Here is a 15676-nt window from a genome sequence, read left to right on the forward strand (position 1 = left end):
TCAATATAAAAACGTAGCGGACACTGCTGATGCTGGGCTAACTTTAGCTGCTGGAAGCTGAGCATTCACTGCAGAAGGTTTTAGTCAGAAAAGCTCAGGAGCTTTAATCATCTGCTAATGATGATTTCCAGAGACCAGTGCAAATTCTGCCTTTTCATTATCACTCAGGGAGCATATAAGAACAGTGAGGGACAGCTAAGTCCAAGGGCATCCAGAGTAAATAAAATTTTGGAACAAGCCTCTAAAGAAAGAGGAACTCTATGTCTTGAGGAAATTATAGCCTTCAGTCCTAGAGTGAATTCAGGGTTTTTTTGGCTACCCCAAGTGACACCTCCTTAAACACTACATTTCTGCAAAAATCCCAGGAATTAACAAAGCAAGGAAAGAAAAAGACAAAGGGATGCAATTATTTTTTACTACAAATCAATTTATGATGGTTTGATTTCTGAAGGAGAAAGAGAATTATTTAAAATTTTTTCATTCTTTTATAGAGAAGAACCATACTTGAAAAAAAGGTTTTTTTGATGATGTCAGCACTCAGAACAGAGTCATCATTAATATTATTATGTGATTTCCATCTATTAATGAAGCCACATGATTAGAGCTGCTAGAGAAACTGCCTTAATGGAACAAACACAGATAATGGATTTGAATAAACACACAAGCAAAAAGACAATGTCAGGCTCAGTCAGCTGGCAACATTAAATGCCGAGTAAATAAATAGGCTGTGTAGTGCTGTACCATCCAGCAGGGATGTTATGATGAATGCCTGGATCACTGCTTTCATAGCATCTGTAGCCAATTTTATTTTGGGTTTTTTTGGATGAAACTATCTTTTTGGGTTTCTTTTTTTTTTACAGCTCCTTTTCCAGACAATTCCATTGGTACCCTTTACATGTGCCCTAGTTGTTTGTGTGGTCTGTAATCAACCACAGGCTTTTTCAAACACCTTCCCCAGCCCTCCTCGCTTGTCCAGAAAACATTTTCCACATATTCCTAACCCTTTACCACTTAGTTCCCAAACCTATCATATTGGCACCACAGATACTTCTGACAAACTCCCTCTAGTCCACAACTATATTTTTAAACAGAGTCCGAAAAATATTTATAAAGTACCTTTTTAATACATATTTATATATGAGTAAAGCAGAGTGCTTGATAGAATTCTTAGATGTCAATATACACCAGGCATCAAACCTTATTCCAAATTAGCCTCTGTAATGCACAGCAGAATGCAGTATCTATATGGGTATACCCTCTCACAAGCATTTTCAAAAAAGTAAAATCTATTTAAGAGTCCATATAGGGACTTGCCTTTCACAGTATCTAAATCAGTCCAGAGGAGGACATTTCTGGGACAGAACTTGTGAACATCTAGGCAATCCTACACTCAGAATAATTATTTTTAAACACAGTTCTCCAGAAAGCTGCTACTAATAACACATTTTAAACCTTTGGCAGAGCAAAGTATGTGGTAATGTTTCCCCCTACACAAACTGAAATACCAAGACAGTGAAACAGTGCCTGAGCAATCTCTCCTTATATAAGAGTCAACATTTCCTTTGCACATTGGCTTTTAGCACCTCTGCAAAATGCCAGTGGGGACCAATGTTTATAAAACTTATGTTGTAATATGCTTAAGTGCTTTGTGCTAGAGTACAGGAGTATTTTTTTGACTGTTCATTTTTGCATAGAAATTAAGTCCTTGCTGCTTTGGAACACTTTTAGCATTGTATCACAAGACTGTACAATGAGTGAAGAACTTAAGCTTCAGGGTTGTTCCCAAAACACTAAAAGATCAAAGACCAATCCAAAAATCATTGTTCCTGTAAGAAAACATGAGCTTTTCAGTATGCTGATAAATGTACCACCACCTAATACATTTTGTAGTAGTTATCCTCCACAGAGCCCTACCCTCCTTATGTCAGGAGAACACATGATATTTTTTTCTCTTTTATTTAGCTTCTAATCTACGTGTTCTGGGAAGGTGAATAAATAAAATTATTACAAAAAAGAAGAGTGGCTCAGAAATGTACTTAAATGCTTTCACTTCCCACACCTCATCTAGAAACGAAATCTCAAAGAAGGGAAGGGATGTGCAGGAAAGGCACAAGCCCCCATAAAAAATACAGACTGTCAAAGAGAGCATCACTAGATAAACAGTACCAAAGCTTACTGCCTAATGTAATGCATTTCTCATTTTGGAGGTCAGATTGGTTACACAGGCCCATGGCAAAGCAGTGACAGGGCCATGGAGCTGCTCTGCCCAAACCTCCCCTCAGAGAGAGAGCACCCCAAAATCTCTCCCTTCATCTCCTACTTTCCAATAACTAAAAGTTGGCTTCTATTTCTTTCTGTCTAGTAAGTGAATTACTCAATTGCCAAGATCAGCACCTAGAACTAGCAAGCTCTCCTTTGCTTCTATCTGAGCTCTCCTCAGTCTATGTAAGATGTAAAGCACACTTAAAGTATTTCCCAGCAAGGCAAGAACAACCAGAATTCAGTAGTACTGATGTTTACTTTAGCTTTTAGGCAGCACCCCAGTCCTTGAGATCTAATGATTCATTCTTTGCTAATGAAGATTTTCTTGGTGGTTTTTTCAGTTCATTCAATACGTATTTCTAGGTAATGCAAATATGGAACAAATGCTAGTGAATAAATCATATTGCTTGTTGCGGCTCTGCAGAAGCCTTTATTCCCACGGCTTTCTATAAAACAGTTTCAGAGAGCCACTCACCTTGTCTGACAGCTAGTGTTGTTGTGTAGACCAAGAACAGAAGGATATAATTGAGGAAGCTCTGGAAAACAGGTGTGTTGGCATGGAAGTCTTCTGACAGATACTTGCTTGTGAGACCAATGCCACAGATAAGGAGGGAGAGTACCTGGCCAAGTGCCACAGACAGCAAGAGATCCCTGAAAGGAATGAGAATAACAGACATGAAACACTCAGCCTCCTCACTAAGGAGGAAATGCTCATCCTCCTCCAGGGATCACGTTCAGCATTTCTGGGACATGGAAGAAACATAATGCTTCAGTCAACGAGGGGACCTGCTGGGTATAGCCAACATAACATTCCCATTATTCCTGCTCTTATCATGAGCATAAACATTGTGCCAACATAGTAGCTCTTATTCACATGTTAAACAACAGCAGATGGCACGTCCCTACCATTTAATTTTGCATTTCACATTTCACAAAGGATAAATGATAGTTTAAATCAACCAAAACACAGAACTGCTTCCTTTGAGCATCCTCCTTAAAAGAAAGACCCAGGATTATCATTCAGACACAGTGGGAAACACAGCTTTCAGGACTTAGCCAAAGAGAAAAAGAAGATAAAGGATCATGTTTCATCATCAAGATGAATATACATTTCATCATATAAACTATTATTCCATCCACTCTGGATAAATATATTTACATTTTGTTTCACCTTTCCAAGTGCTTACTTTCTCTTCTGCTTGATGGGAACTGAGGATTCCAATTTTCCCCTTTCTGTCTCCTTCTGGTTGTTAGAAATATACTTTCTGGTTAGGCTTTTTGCTTTAATCTGTTTTTCTTATTTTTCATCTCCAGTATCTTCTGCATTCTCCTATTACAACCCCATTCTCCTTCCCCACAGGCTTCAAATAGTCTCTTCATTTGTGCATGTTCTCTGTCTTGCTATAATACTCTCTTTACTGCAGAAATTGCTACATCTGAAAGATTTTTTTTTCCTCCAAATACCTCCATCTCTTTTACTCTTCTTGAAGAATTTATTATCAAACCACACAGCCCAACTGAGTCTAAACAATCTTCCTTTTCCAAATTCTGGAAGAGGGTCTCCTATGCCCACAACACAGGAATATCTGTATTTTTTAATTATCCTTAAGAACTTTCTCAGGTTCCCTGTGTGTGACCACTCTCATGCTGACTAGGTCTGCTCTACAGCTACACCTTCCCATGCAGAAGAACAAAATGCAAAAAAATTTTGGTCTGGTAGAGAAGCAAGCAAAAACACTGCCAGGGAGACCAAAAGGGCATCCAAAGGGGACATCTGGTCTGAGCCCTGCCCACTGCTACTGCTGCTGTCACCAGCCCCCGAAAAGAGGGGCTGAGTTCCCTGGGGAAGGTATGAAGGAGAGGAGCATGTTCTGCAATGTCTCATTCGAGCCTGCAATGAGGAAAGGGAACTAGGCAATCCTGAGGGAGTAGAGGAAGGAGGGCAGCACCCTGCTCAGCTATAACACTATTTCATGCGTGTTCTCTGCCAGACAGCTAAAAAAATATTGCTTCAAGGCTGCTTTGCTTTCCCTGACAGATTTCCCTGACCTCGGCTCTGCATGTTTGGCAGTGATGAGCATCTGTGCTCCCACAACTTGGTAAACTCAAGTGTCAAGCTCGTTTCCCTTTTTCTCATAAACAATCCTCCCACTAATGTGTCGTGGTGTCAGTCATGGCGTGATTTAACCAAAGAGACACTGGAAAGCACGGGAGGCTGGGTACTCATATTCAGCTAACATGCCTCGCTGACAAACAGCCTGACACACAGAGTAAAGAACAAACTTTATTGTGCTAAACCCTGTGTTTTGATGGGAGACTGCTGCATAAGCAGCAAGTAAGACTCTACTACTGCTACCTCTGCCTTCACATTACTCACTCTACTGTGAAACACAACCAAGGGAAACAAACACACTCGACAGAGGTGACATCCAACACCATGATGCAGATGCTGCCCACACTACTGATCCTCAGCTCCTGCTGTTACCTGCTCTGCTGTTGATATGGAATAGGAAATTTGAGTACTGACTGCAATTTAAATCCACATATTAATCTTGCACCCTTATTTACAGTTCTTAATTTAGCTGGATATTGTTTCCTACATCATTCTGCAATTAAGCTTCATGCAGGGTTGTCCTCTTGCCTACTGCCATTTCTATAGTTCCATTTCCTTAGTAAATCAGATGTTTGCAAATCGGCTCCTGGCTTTACATGAAATGCAGGTGTGTCCCTGTATTTTGGCTGTGCCTGTGAGTGAAAGTTGTATTACATTCACTGGGGGACTGCACCTGCTCTGAAGAGAAGCATCTTGGTTCCTGCTTAGATTTACATAAAGCTAAACACACCCTCTCTAAGGAAAGGATTCTTACAATAACATATTTCCTGCTCCCTAGGGCTGTGAGCTGTTGGGAACCACAGTAATCATTACATTTTTTCTGCCTGGTAGCAAGTTTGATAAGGTCTTACAAAAGGCATACTTTCTAGCTCAGCTCTCTATATTCAGGTGCGTCACCAGGCCTGACCAGTCTGCACTGCCATTACCATTAAAAATCCAACTAAAAAAACCTGAAAAACACCAGGTAAATTTCAAAGCTGTGTTTGACAGCTGTAGCCCTCTCTGGTGTATGTTTTGATTCTCTCATTGCTATTTTGCTATTTATAAAACAACTACATTTTTTCATAGTTGGTTCTTTGCCAAGATTCAACCAGATCTACAAGTGGCAGTTTTCCTAAAGAGTCAACGTCTACAGCATATATACAGCCTGCCCTCACCTTCTGGATTTTACATTTCATAAACTTACAAACAAGAAGGTAATTCAAATTTTATGGTCTTATTCCTGAAAAGTCATTGAGAATACATTTCTATGTCTTCTGTCAATTTCAAAATGTGTCCACAAATCCACCTGCTATTGTATTATTGAAATCATCAATGAACACAAAGGGTAATTGGAGTTCAGTTCATGGACAAAAAATCAAGGCTGTGAACCTAAACACCTCCAAGTCTGTAAGTAAATGTTGAATCTGTATAAACTCTGTAATTTGAAAGCGCTTTTGAGTAAAAATTGTCTTTTAGAGATAAACTGAATGCAAAAAAATGTAGAAAACTAGTTTGTGGGAGTCCAAGTGCAAGCAGTACCATCAACTGCTGTCTTTCAAAACACTGACTACATAAATGATACTGAGTACATACTTACTGCTGGTCTCTGATTTTTGCACACATTTGGTATTTCTAATTATGTAAGAAAACTCATTCTGAAATCAAGCTGCTTTGCTTCTCTTCCAGTCAGGACTTAGTTAAACATTTCACAGTTGATGGATGGCACAGAAAGATACAAATCTTTTACTCTTATTTAATCAGTGCAAAGAGTAGCATGTTAGATGTTTAAGCAGATCTAATTCAAGTGCCCATTAAATGCTCAGACTTGAAGCAAAGGTGATCTGTTTTACAAAATTTACCTCTTTATGCCCACATTAAACTCTCCTGCCACACCTAGTAACATGCCCATTACAGACGTGAATGACAAGCAGTGGCACAGAAGATTCTGTGTCCTCCCCTTCTCTCACCACTGTAGACTCTGACACACTAACCATTATCACGGAAAACAGTAATGAAATGAAATGTAAGTAAGAGAAAGCAAATCACAAGGTCAATAAAATGCTAATTTTTGCCTTGGCTGAATGTAAGAGAACAACTCATCTCTGTCCAAACAGAAAAGTGGAAACAAATCTTAAATTGTTTAAATTAGTGACAATGTCAGCAGCAATACAGAAAAATACAGTTTTTTTATAAACCTAATAACCAATGTAAGATACCTGAATTTTACAAAAAATGCTGGTAACATTGACTGTATTAAATTTTTTTCCCTGCAAACGGAGATCTAATAATACAAGAGTCTTAACTTCTGAGCCTTTAATACCTGGATAAGAATAATAACATACCCATTCTTTTTAAGAAGAAGCAGCAAGCAAACACTGAAAAGAAGATTTCAATGTCTGTGAAAAACCAACTATTTCCTTTAGACAAATAGAAAGACACTAACTCAGTGCTGTCATCTCTGGCACTCATAAGTATTTTCCCAAAAATCATAATACTGTTGAAATATGCAACATGGCTCCTATCTGCAACACTTTCTGTCTTGCTTTTCATGTGCTCCACCACTCAGGAGATGGCACAAAGGATGATTTCTTCCCTAAGCCTTTGGTCTATCGTGCTGGCTTCAGCAGCACATTCATTCACTGAGGATGCAACATTCATTCATATCTTGAAGAAAGGCTGTGTAGTTTGATGGCCTTCAAACAGTACACCAAAAAGAGACTCACAGCACAAAAAGCTTTATAAAAGTGAGGGTTTCTGCCTTTCAGGATCCAATTTCTCTTTAGCTGAGTGCTATTCTATTTCTCTACTTGTATTCTATTTAAATCAAAACAAAGCAATTCTTCAAAAATCCTGGTTTTCCTTCAGCAACACCAACAGTACTTTTTCAAACCAAGTTAAAACAGGGAAAGATCTTCTGCTTGTAGTTAAGCTTTGATCTCACAAATGCATAGAATCATTGAATCATTTAAGCTGGAAAAGGTCATTTAGTCCAACCATTAACCTAGGATCAGACTGGTATTTTTAAGTGAGAAGTAGGTCAGAATTACTCCTAAATCTCCAGGTGTCATGTTGCTAAGTACTTTTTTCACAGCATACTAGCAGAATTTTAAAAATACTTCTTTATTGTCTCTTTGGTAGTGGAGCCAGAAGACAAAGCCTCATCTTGATGTTGGAAGCCATTTAATTCTGTTTAAATGTCTGGGCTGGTAGCTGCTGTGCATCCTTTTCACTTGTTCCTCCAGGCTTAAGGAAATTTCTGTCACTTGAGTGTCTCCTTTATCAGCCATGACAAAGCCAAACTTCTGAAGGCAGACATTCTCATATCAAAGAACTCTCCAGCTAGTGCTTGGTTCCTTGCACATACACACTGGTGCAATAAAGTGTACTAAACAGCTATCTGCAGGTTATTCTGTAATTATTCTACATGAAGGTAAAATACTAAGTTCTGAATTAAAATATTTATATATATTATTAAGTGTTTTATTAAAATATTTAGCTCTGAATACTAGTTAATTTCCATATCCTCCCCAAAACACAGAAACACAAAACTCTCCACAACACAAAATCAAGGCAGTGCAACATTGAGAAGGAGCCACACAATCACAGCTGCTGTATGCTGGAGAATCAATGACATGCAGAGGGTGGCCAAGTGATTTAAACATTCAAGCCTATTTAATTGACACTAAATCCTGTTTTAAAGCACTCTCCATGTCAGTTTAATTTAACTGCTTTCCCTCCTCTCTCTTGCACTTTATTTGGTATCTTTCCACTAGTAAGTCCCCACTGCATCAGTTTTAGAGTATCTCAGATGGTAAAGAACAGAGGCTACCACTACTTTCAATCTCTAGCATGAGGTGTGTTAATCCTCCAGCACGCCACAGGCTCCAGCAGACAAGAGATTGGCAGTCTGTTTCCTGAGCCAAAATTTCACTAGAGGAACACATCTGTAAAGGCTGCTTTACAGCACTGCTGGAAAGGGCCTGCAGGCAGGATTGTGCTTTCTCCAGGGCGGTAATGACCGCAACACAAAGTTACCACTCCAAATGTTCCAAGAGTGTATTTAAAAAATGAAAAAGCAGATACACTTCATTCAGAGACTGATGACTGCTATGCCATAGTGAAGCTGATGATGTCTGTCACAGCACTGTGATGCTGCCAAGCTTCTTCACTTGAGTGCATTTTACTGTGTTTCTATAAAAGCGTGAGGAGAAATAAAACAAGGTCTTAAAAACTTCACACTGATTCAAAGTAAGCTGAAGTTATGCCCCTGTATCCTGTGGGAATCCAGTCAAGTTTATTTAAATGCTTACAGCTGGATAGAGAATCTTCTTTTAAAATTCTACTTATCTGGTAGAAATGTTGATGCATATTACCATAGAAAACCCAGGAACAAGACATGCCAAAATCACAAATACTAACTGCCATCACCAGCATGGAATGTCACTATTTCCACTGCAGCTGAGCTCCTCTGTTCCCACACCATCCCCCACTTGAATCGCTGCTTAATGAGGACATGGACATTACTTCCATATTTTGTGGTTCACACTTAACACTGACACAGGCAGCTTGTGAAAGAATAAATTAACAAGATTTGTTCTGGACAATCAACTGAGCTCTCTCTGATAGCTAAAGCTGCAGATTTTCTAATAGCTTTGAAGCATATGAAGTCTCCTATTAGTCCTGCATTGCTCCGAAATTGATTGCATCTAGAGAACAAGATTCTACACTAATTTTGCATGGAAACTTGTCTTTTCTTATTTCCCCCTTATTCTGACATGCCTGTTACACAGGGGAGAAATTCTACAAGTTGGCACATACAACCCTTCCCTCCTCTCGGCCCGTCTCAATAAAGTAAGGATTGCAGCAAGTATCTTCAGTTAATGCATCAAAGTTGCTGCACACTGCTTTAGAGCAATTTACAGGAGCAGTCCCAATACTCTATAGCTAAATGTTCACAGCACTAATAGCAACCACATCACCCAACACATATACTGACAATAACATCATGGGCTGATGTGCCATGGTATTCTATTGGTCACCTACTCCCACAGTCTACATCCTCTGCAATCATTCTAGACAACATCTCAAGAAAATATAGTGGGTTTCTGGATCTAAATAAAAGACACTTTTAATATTTCTGGCAAGGAAGAACAAACTGATGTAAAATATTTTCAGAATATAGGTATCAAATCATTGCTGAACAGTGAAATACCAAAGTCTGGAGCCCAACTAAAGCCACACACTGCATTAAAATACAAACAACACTAAAATTAACTGACAAATCAGAGAGAGAAACCCATGGAACACCAAGCCTATCTATCACTTAATTCCTGAGTCATTATTGTGAAATCTTTATTGTGATGTACAGGCTTTGTATTGGATCTCAGCACAAAGGGTGGGTTTTCCACACAGTGAGTTGCAGACTACCTCAAGCTTCCACTGAGGCCCAATAGAAATTCTCTGTGCCATAAGCTGGGGGTAGGAGGGGAGCTCTGCACCTCCTTGTTCTCATCATCCTCTCTTGCCAGCTCCCCAGCAACTTGTCACTTGCCCTGCAGCTCTGGATCAAGCTCCACAGCTTCTTTGCCCAGCAGGCCCAGCACCTCATTGCAGCATCCAAGGGACAGCCCTGAGGGGCAGCAGAGGGACAGACAGACCTGGACAGACAGACAGCACTCCCCAAGAGCTGAAGAAGCCCCAGCAGCCACTGCCTTGGCTGGAAGGACACCCTGGGCATGGGGAGAGCTGCCCAAGTTTCTTATCCCTTGCTTTTTGCCTTTCTTAGTTGCTTTGAGGTTTTTCTATTCAAGACGTAAAGGTTCTAATTTGTATTCAAATACAACTGGGCTTGATTTTAAGAGCCTTTTGGGGATATCACTTAAAATCAAGGTGTAGGTACATCTGCTTCAAAGCTGTGGCAGACTCAGGCTCTGCTGCGTTTCTGTGTGTGATAGCTTGAGGGACCAGCCCAGATTGTTGACTTTGGATGAAAACAAAGCAGAATCACATTCAGCAAGCCTTGGGAGTCTCTGAAGCAGTTTCTTAAGATGAGCTTTTACCTAAGAAATTTCCTAATTCTTGTACATTGCCAGTTACAGCAATTCTTGAAAATGGGTTTAATTTACCATTGCTTATAACCCAACTTCACACACAAACATGGTCATAGTTATTGTGTTTTACAACACTTTAGCAACTGGAATTTACTGGAATCTTTATTAAAGACTATTCTTACACAGATAAAACATATCCCTGCACTTAATAGTTAACTATATACTGTTGAGATATCTGCTGCACTGACTCTAAGTGCAAAGAAGGCACTCCTTTTTTAATCATTATTGTTGAATAAGATATATGTTTAAAGATAGCAAAGGAAAGTATGGTGACAAAACTTCCATGGTATTATCTTGATGGAGTCCAGTGCTAAATCCTTACAAGCAAATTGGTGGCATGGGGGTGTGTGTGTTGGTGCAATTTGCTTATAGTCATCTTTATCCTACCAGTGAGCTAACAAAGAAAATAAAACATGCTTATCCTAAAAACATGCCCAGGTTTTGAAACAGCCATCTGCCTTCCAATCAGTAATTTCCTGGTTCCTTTTCAGGTAAAAATCACCAGATTTGGAGTCCTAGAGGCTTTTTCTCTTGAAGAATGATGGTTTCTCCATATACAGTTCTTGGCAACTTCTCAGCCTATATTGGATAGACTGGAAATATTTCAATCTTTGTGATTAAATCAAAAGTATAGTTATAGATAACCATGAGATAGAAGAATTGTATTTCATGTTATTTTAGTCAAATAAATTGACTGAAGCTAGCTGCAGTCCATGAATTTTTATAAAGTTCACTGTCTAGCCAAGTAGGACTAGAGAAATTAGGATATAGAAATAAATAAATATGTAAATATTTGATCTAGATCGGAATAATAAGTGACAGAAATAACTTTCCATACAAGAGCTTACAAAACTAGTTACAAACACCAACTGCTGAATATGGTACTTTTGAAATACTAACTTCTTCCATCATTATCCAAAAATTAATTCAAAAGTGATATTTCCAGTCTTAGAAATAGAGTAAGAGACTCAATTATGTATTAAGGGTGAGCTGTAATTTCTCAAGCTAGAAATCCATGTGACAGCCACTGAAAATACCACATTTTTGCCAATGAAATTGAGGCAGTCATTGAGGCTGCAGATCAGTTATTTTTATCATTCAAGAATAAAGCACACAAACAGATGTGGTTTTGAGATAGATATTTATCTTTACTCTCTTCCAAACGCACCAGTCTGAGCTTTTAGATGTTGAAAGTAATGAGGATGTGGAAGGACTGACGGCTCTCTGTCTCTTGTAGAAAAGAAATTCACTGTCAAATTGCATCAGCTCATCTCACTTGCAGTGGTTTTTATGCCTAAGGCTCAGGACATTATAAATACAGTGACGAATATCTTTAGATAATATGAGAACGAGTTATAAAGTTTCAGTTCAGTTAAGATCATCATCAGCTCCCAGTTTTCTCAGAGGAGCTGAAAGCCTACAGTAATAGACCTGGATGATTCCCAGCACCAAGAAAAATAGCTCACCAGTGCCCAAAGTAGTACAACATCACTTCTTACTGCTCTCTTGCCATTATTGTACAGTGCTAATACAGTTTAAAGTGATGGGGGTTTATGGACTCTTACAGCTATTGAGAGACAGTTGATAAAGGAGGAGATGAAAAGCATTACAGCTCCTGCTATACTCCTGCCACTGATAAGCCAATCTTGATTGAACGGTCTGATGGAAAACAAGTTCATGTGACTCAAGATTCCTCAAGTGATAGATGCTACTGTGACTTAATTCAGTGTTGTCAGAAACACAGAAGTATGGGCTTGGAGTTCCTAGAAAATAGTATGTATGTGAGTCAGGATGATGGATGATTTCAGATTCTTCCTGCTGCTCCCAAAAATGGCAAAATTTATTTATGAGTTTCTGTCCCCATGAAATTCATAACTCCAAGAATATGCAAATGTGTGTACTGACTATTCATCTACAATTAAGCAACTGCAAAAATTATAGCTTACGTGTAAAACTGGAGGTCAAAAAAAACCGGTGTTAATATTGGAAATGCAAAAATGCCTCTATGAATATCATGGCTACCTTTTGAAGAACTAAAGCTACTAATTCAATTATTACAAGATGTATAATTTTTTTTCTTTTTTTTAATATCAGTGCATTTGCAAAATAAATAACATTGATTTTTCATTCTAGAAAGCACTTAATATCTATTATAAATATTTAATTTAAAAATCAAATTTATCTGCCTGGATTATGCAAAATATTTTTCTTGGATAAAACTAACTACAATAAAAACTTCAGAACAAAACAGTTACTTTTTTTCCCCTGCAACTCTTGAAAATTGTTGCAGAATTAAAAAACCCTTCTTCTGTGGACGACATTTTCTCCTCAGGTAGGCATATGCAATTCCCATTGTTTTTACAGTGAGTTTCTACTCCAGAATCTATATGTGCCAAGCATGTAAAAGAAACCTTAAGAAAAATGTCCTTAAATTGGGCCCTGAATATTGGCCTCTTGATTGCACCCCTGGTACAGAAAGACAAAGGATACCCACATTAGCATTTCATCAAGGACAGCACTAAGCCATTGCACACTTTTCCAAATCCCCACCTGCTTCAAAGGAGAGATACTCATGTGCCTGTGGCTCATCCTAACTTCAGCTCTTTAAGGCTCTGACCTTCTTTTGCTTTTTCCCATGTGTGGGTTGTATTGCTGCTACCTCATTCTGCAGCCCCTCAAGCAGGAGTAATGCTCAAAGTTGCTTGCTCATGGATATTATGACAAACACAAGGACATGAAAGTTTTATGCATTTTTTTCCCCAATAGTTCTTTAGGGCACAGAGGCCAGAATTTTCCCCCTTTGTCTGAGTGTCTTTCTCTATCCTATTTTTGAATGTGAAGCTTGCACACTGAGTTTCAGGGTGGCACAACTTCATTATGGAGACAGAGAAAACACCCTCAATAAATCTATCACTAATCTGGTGGTTGATAGACCACAGGATGCAGAATATGTGAGTATAAGTCCTCAGAACAAGACCCCTGAAATCACTTAGGCAAACAATTTAAGAGTTTGGCTGCTTTACTCAGCTGGGCGTCACCTTCTAGTCGAGAAGTTTGTGCTCTGGTTCTAGAGACATTGCAGAGGCACAGCTGGAAAGTGACTTCCTGGTTTGGGTCAGTAACTATCCCAGGGCTACAGTCATGATGGGTTTCAGCAGACAATACCCTTCCTGGCCCAGCTGGATCAATTGTGAGTGCCCCACTTGCGGGACTTGAAAGGTGTTGAGTTTTCTTCTCTGTCTGCTACTGGTCCTTTCTGAAAGCAAGGTCCCTCTCTAAGGCATTTTGAGTTGGGTGCCCAGAATTGATTCAGCAATAACCCAGGTCCTCTCTGCCTTCCTACTTCTAAGATGCAGAAGGGTCTTGCAGGAAAGGAAGCACTTGGTGAAAGGGGGCACAGCAAAACCAGTCTTACAGAGAGGTGGAGTGCAAGTACTTCTTTCCCTCGCTTTTGCTATTTGTTCAGTACTCAGCACTCATTACTCAGCCAACACTAAACAAGAGGTCCAAACTTCCGCAGCTGTATTCTTCTGCATTCTGCTTACAATTCAAAAATTTAAAAAAACATTATAAGTGGAAATTACAACTGGTCAAAATTCAACTCTTGCTAAATGAAAAGTCCAACAACACTAAGTTATTCACTTTTAGGAACGAGTGTGGTGGTTCTGGTTTACTGCCCTACCCTTAGGCTCCAAGATAAATCTCTCCCTTCCTCTCTTCCTTTCAATTTAGTGAAACTGCCTCTGTCAACACTGTAAATTTATAGCAGACCTGACACACAATGATGGGACAGGCTCAGCTGAAAAAACATAAAGCCACTGATCTAATTTTTCCTGTTTTATTAGAATTCAGAACTGCAAGGAGTTTTAAATAAATAAAAATAAATAAAGTGTAAGTGGTCTGGGAAGTCGCCAGCTGCAGATTTTGAGAGTCAAGACAGAGAAATTCCTGGTTTACAGGAACCTGCTGCAGTGCTGAATGTATGACCAAAGTCACTAATGACCTAAAGAAGGAGAGTGATGAATCACTTAAATTAAAATGAAAACTGTGAAAAAAACATGAGCTGTAAAGTCCTCTTGAAGGAAATAAACCAAGTGACATTTGCCAGAACATTCCTCCCTGCCTTCCAGGTTGCTTTACTGCAATTTCTTCACAACAATAGCATCTAAATTTCAGATATGCAAAAAAAAAAAAAAAAAGAAAACCCAATAATGTAAAAGATTTTCTGAGTGGGCACAATTTTGCCTTGCCAGCACTGAACTGTAGAATCATGCAAAGGCAATGAGCAGGCTGTAACCAGGCCACTGAGGGTGTCCTCAGTGTGTGCAGCTGATGTGCCATCTCCTTGCCATACACAACACAACAGCATGCCAAAAAACACCCTGACCCAGGAGAACCAGAGGATCTTTTGCCTCCCAGCCATATACAAGTGTGGTCACAACCTTCAGCTGGCAAGTTTATTTTATTTCCCCTCCCAGCGTGACTCACATCTGTGCTTGCAGCACAGAGAGCAGGGGGTCAATCTGACAGTTGAAAAGTGTGAGGAAAAATCAGGGATGAAATCATATTCTGTGCAAGCATGACATTTGTGACACTTTGTTTTAAGGCTTTAGACTGCTACTGTTGCAAAAATACATGCATAAACCTATCATTAGCATTAAAAAGATTAGGAAGAATTTCCATGTTACTCAATAGCATCTGCTCTGCAGAAATCACCCTTCTGAAAGGCATCTGAGGCAGTAGTTACAACTGAAGGACAAAATCCCAGTCATAGCTCTCTGTTTCCTTGCCTTTTGGAATTGAAGTTAGCCACTAAATTGGATTTCACTGTAATGATATGCAGTATGTTCCCCACTGATGGCTTTTTATTCTTCTTAGTAAGAAATAAGTTGAGAAAAGCCAGAGAGAAAAACCTCTCATAGCTGCAGAAGGGAATCAAGTGACACACCTATCACACAGAGTGCACAGCTGGGCTAAGTGCGTGTTCATGTGGGCCATCCTGCAACATGACTGCAGATATCTCACATGTTGCTTTTGAGCAGCATGCACTGCTTAATTTATGTGTGGAAGGGATTATCTGACAAGGGACATGCAGGGCTGTAAAGTACCTAAAGGACATCATAGAAGACATTTTTGCACCTGCAAACAATCTTTGCCAACCAAACCCAAATTTGGCAGGACAATGGCCCTTCAAATGTTCAAATGAAAC

At 39.3% G+C, this 15676-nt stretch overlaps 1 protein-coding gene across 2 annotated transcripts in view; it reads right to left on the reverse strand.

Moving 5' to 3' along the window:
- The window catches only part of SLC35F1 (solute carrier family 35 member F1), a 231655-nt gene that overhangs the window by 93410 nt on the left and 122569 nt on the right, over positions 1–15676 (reverse strand). For both annotated transcript variants that reach the window (XM_005492605.4, XM_014271055.3), the window contains exon 2: positions 2738–2913. In XM_005492605.4, the coding sequence (XP_005492662.1) occupies positions 2738–2913 (176 nt within the window). The remainder of the gene's footprint in view (positions 1–2737; positions 2914–15676) is intronic.

The sequence above is a fragment of the Zonotrichia albicollis genome, chromosome 3 (genome assembly GCF_047830755.1).
Source record: "Zonotrichia albicollis isolate bZonAlb1 chromosome 3, bZonAlb1.hap1, whole genome shotgun sequence".
Classification (NCBI taxonomy): Eukaryota; Metazoa; Chordata; class Aves; order Passeriformes; family Passerellidae; genus Zonotrichia; species Zonotrichia albicollis.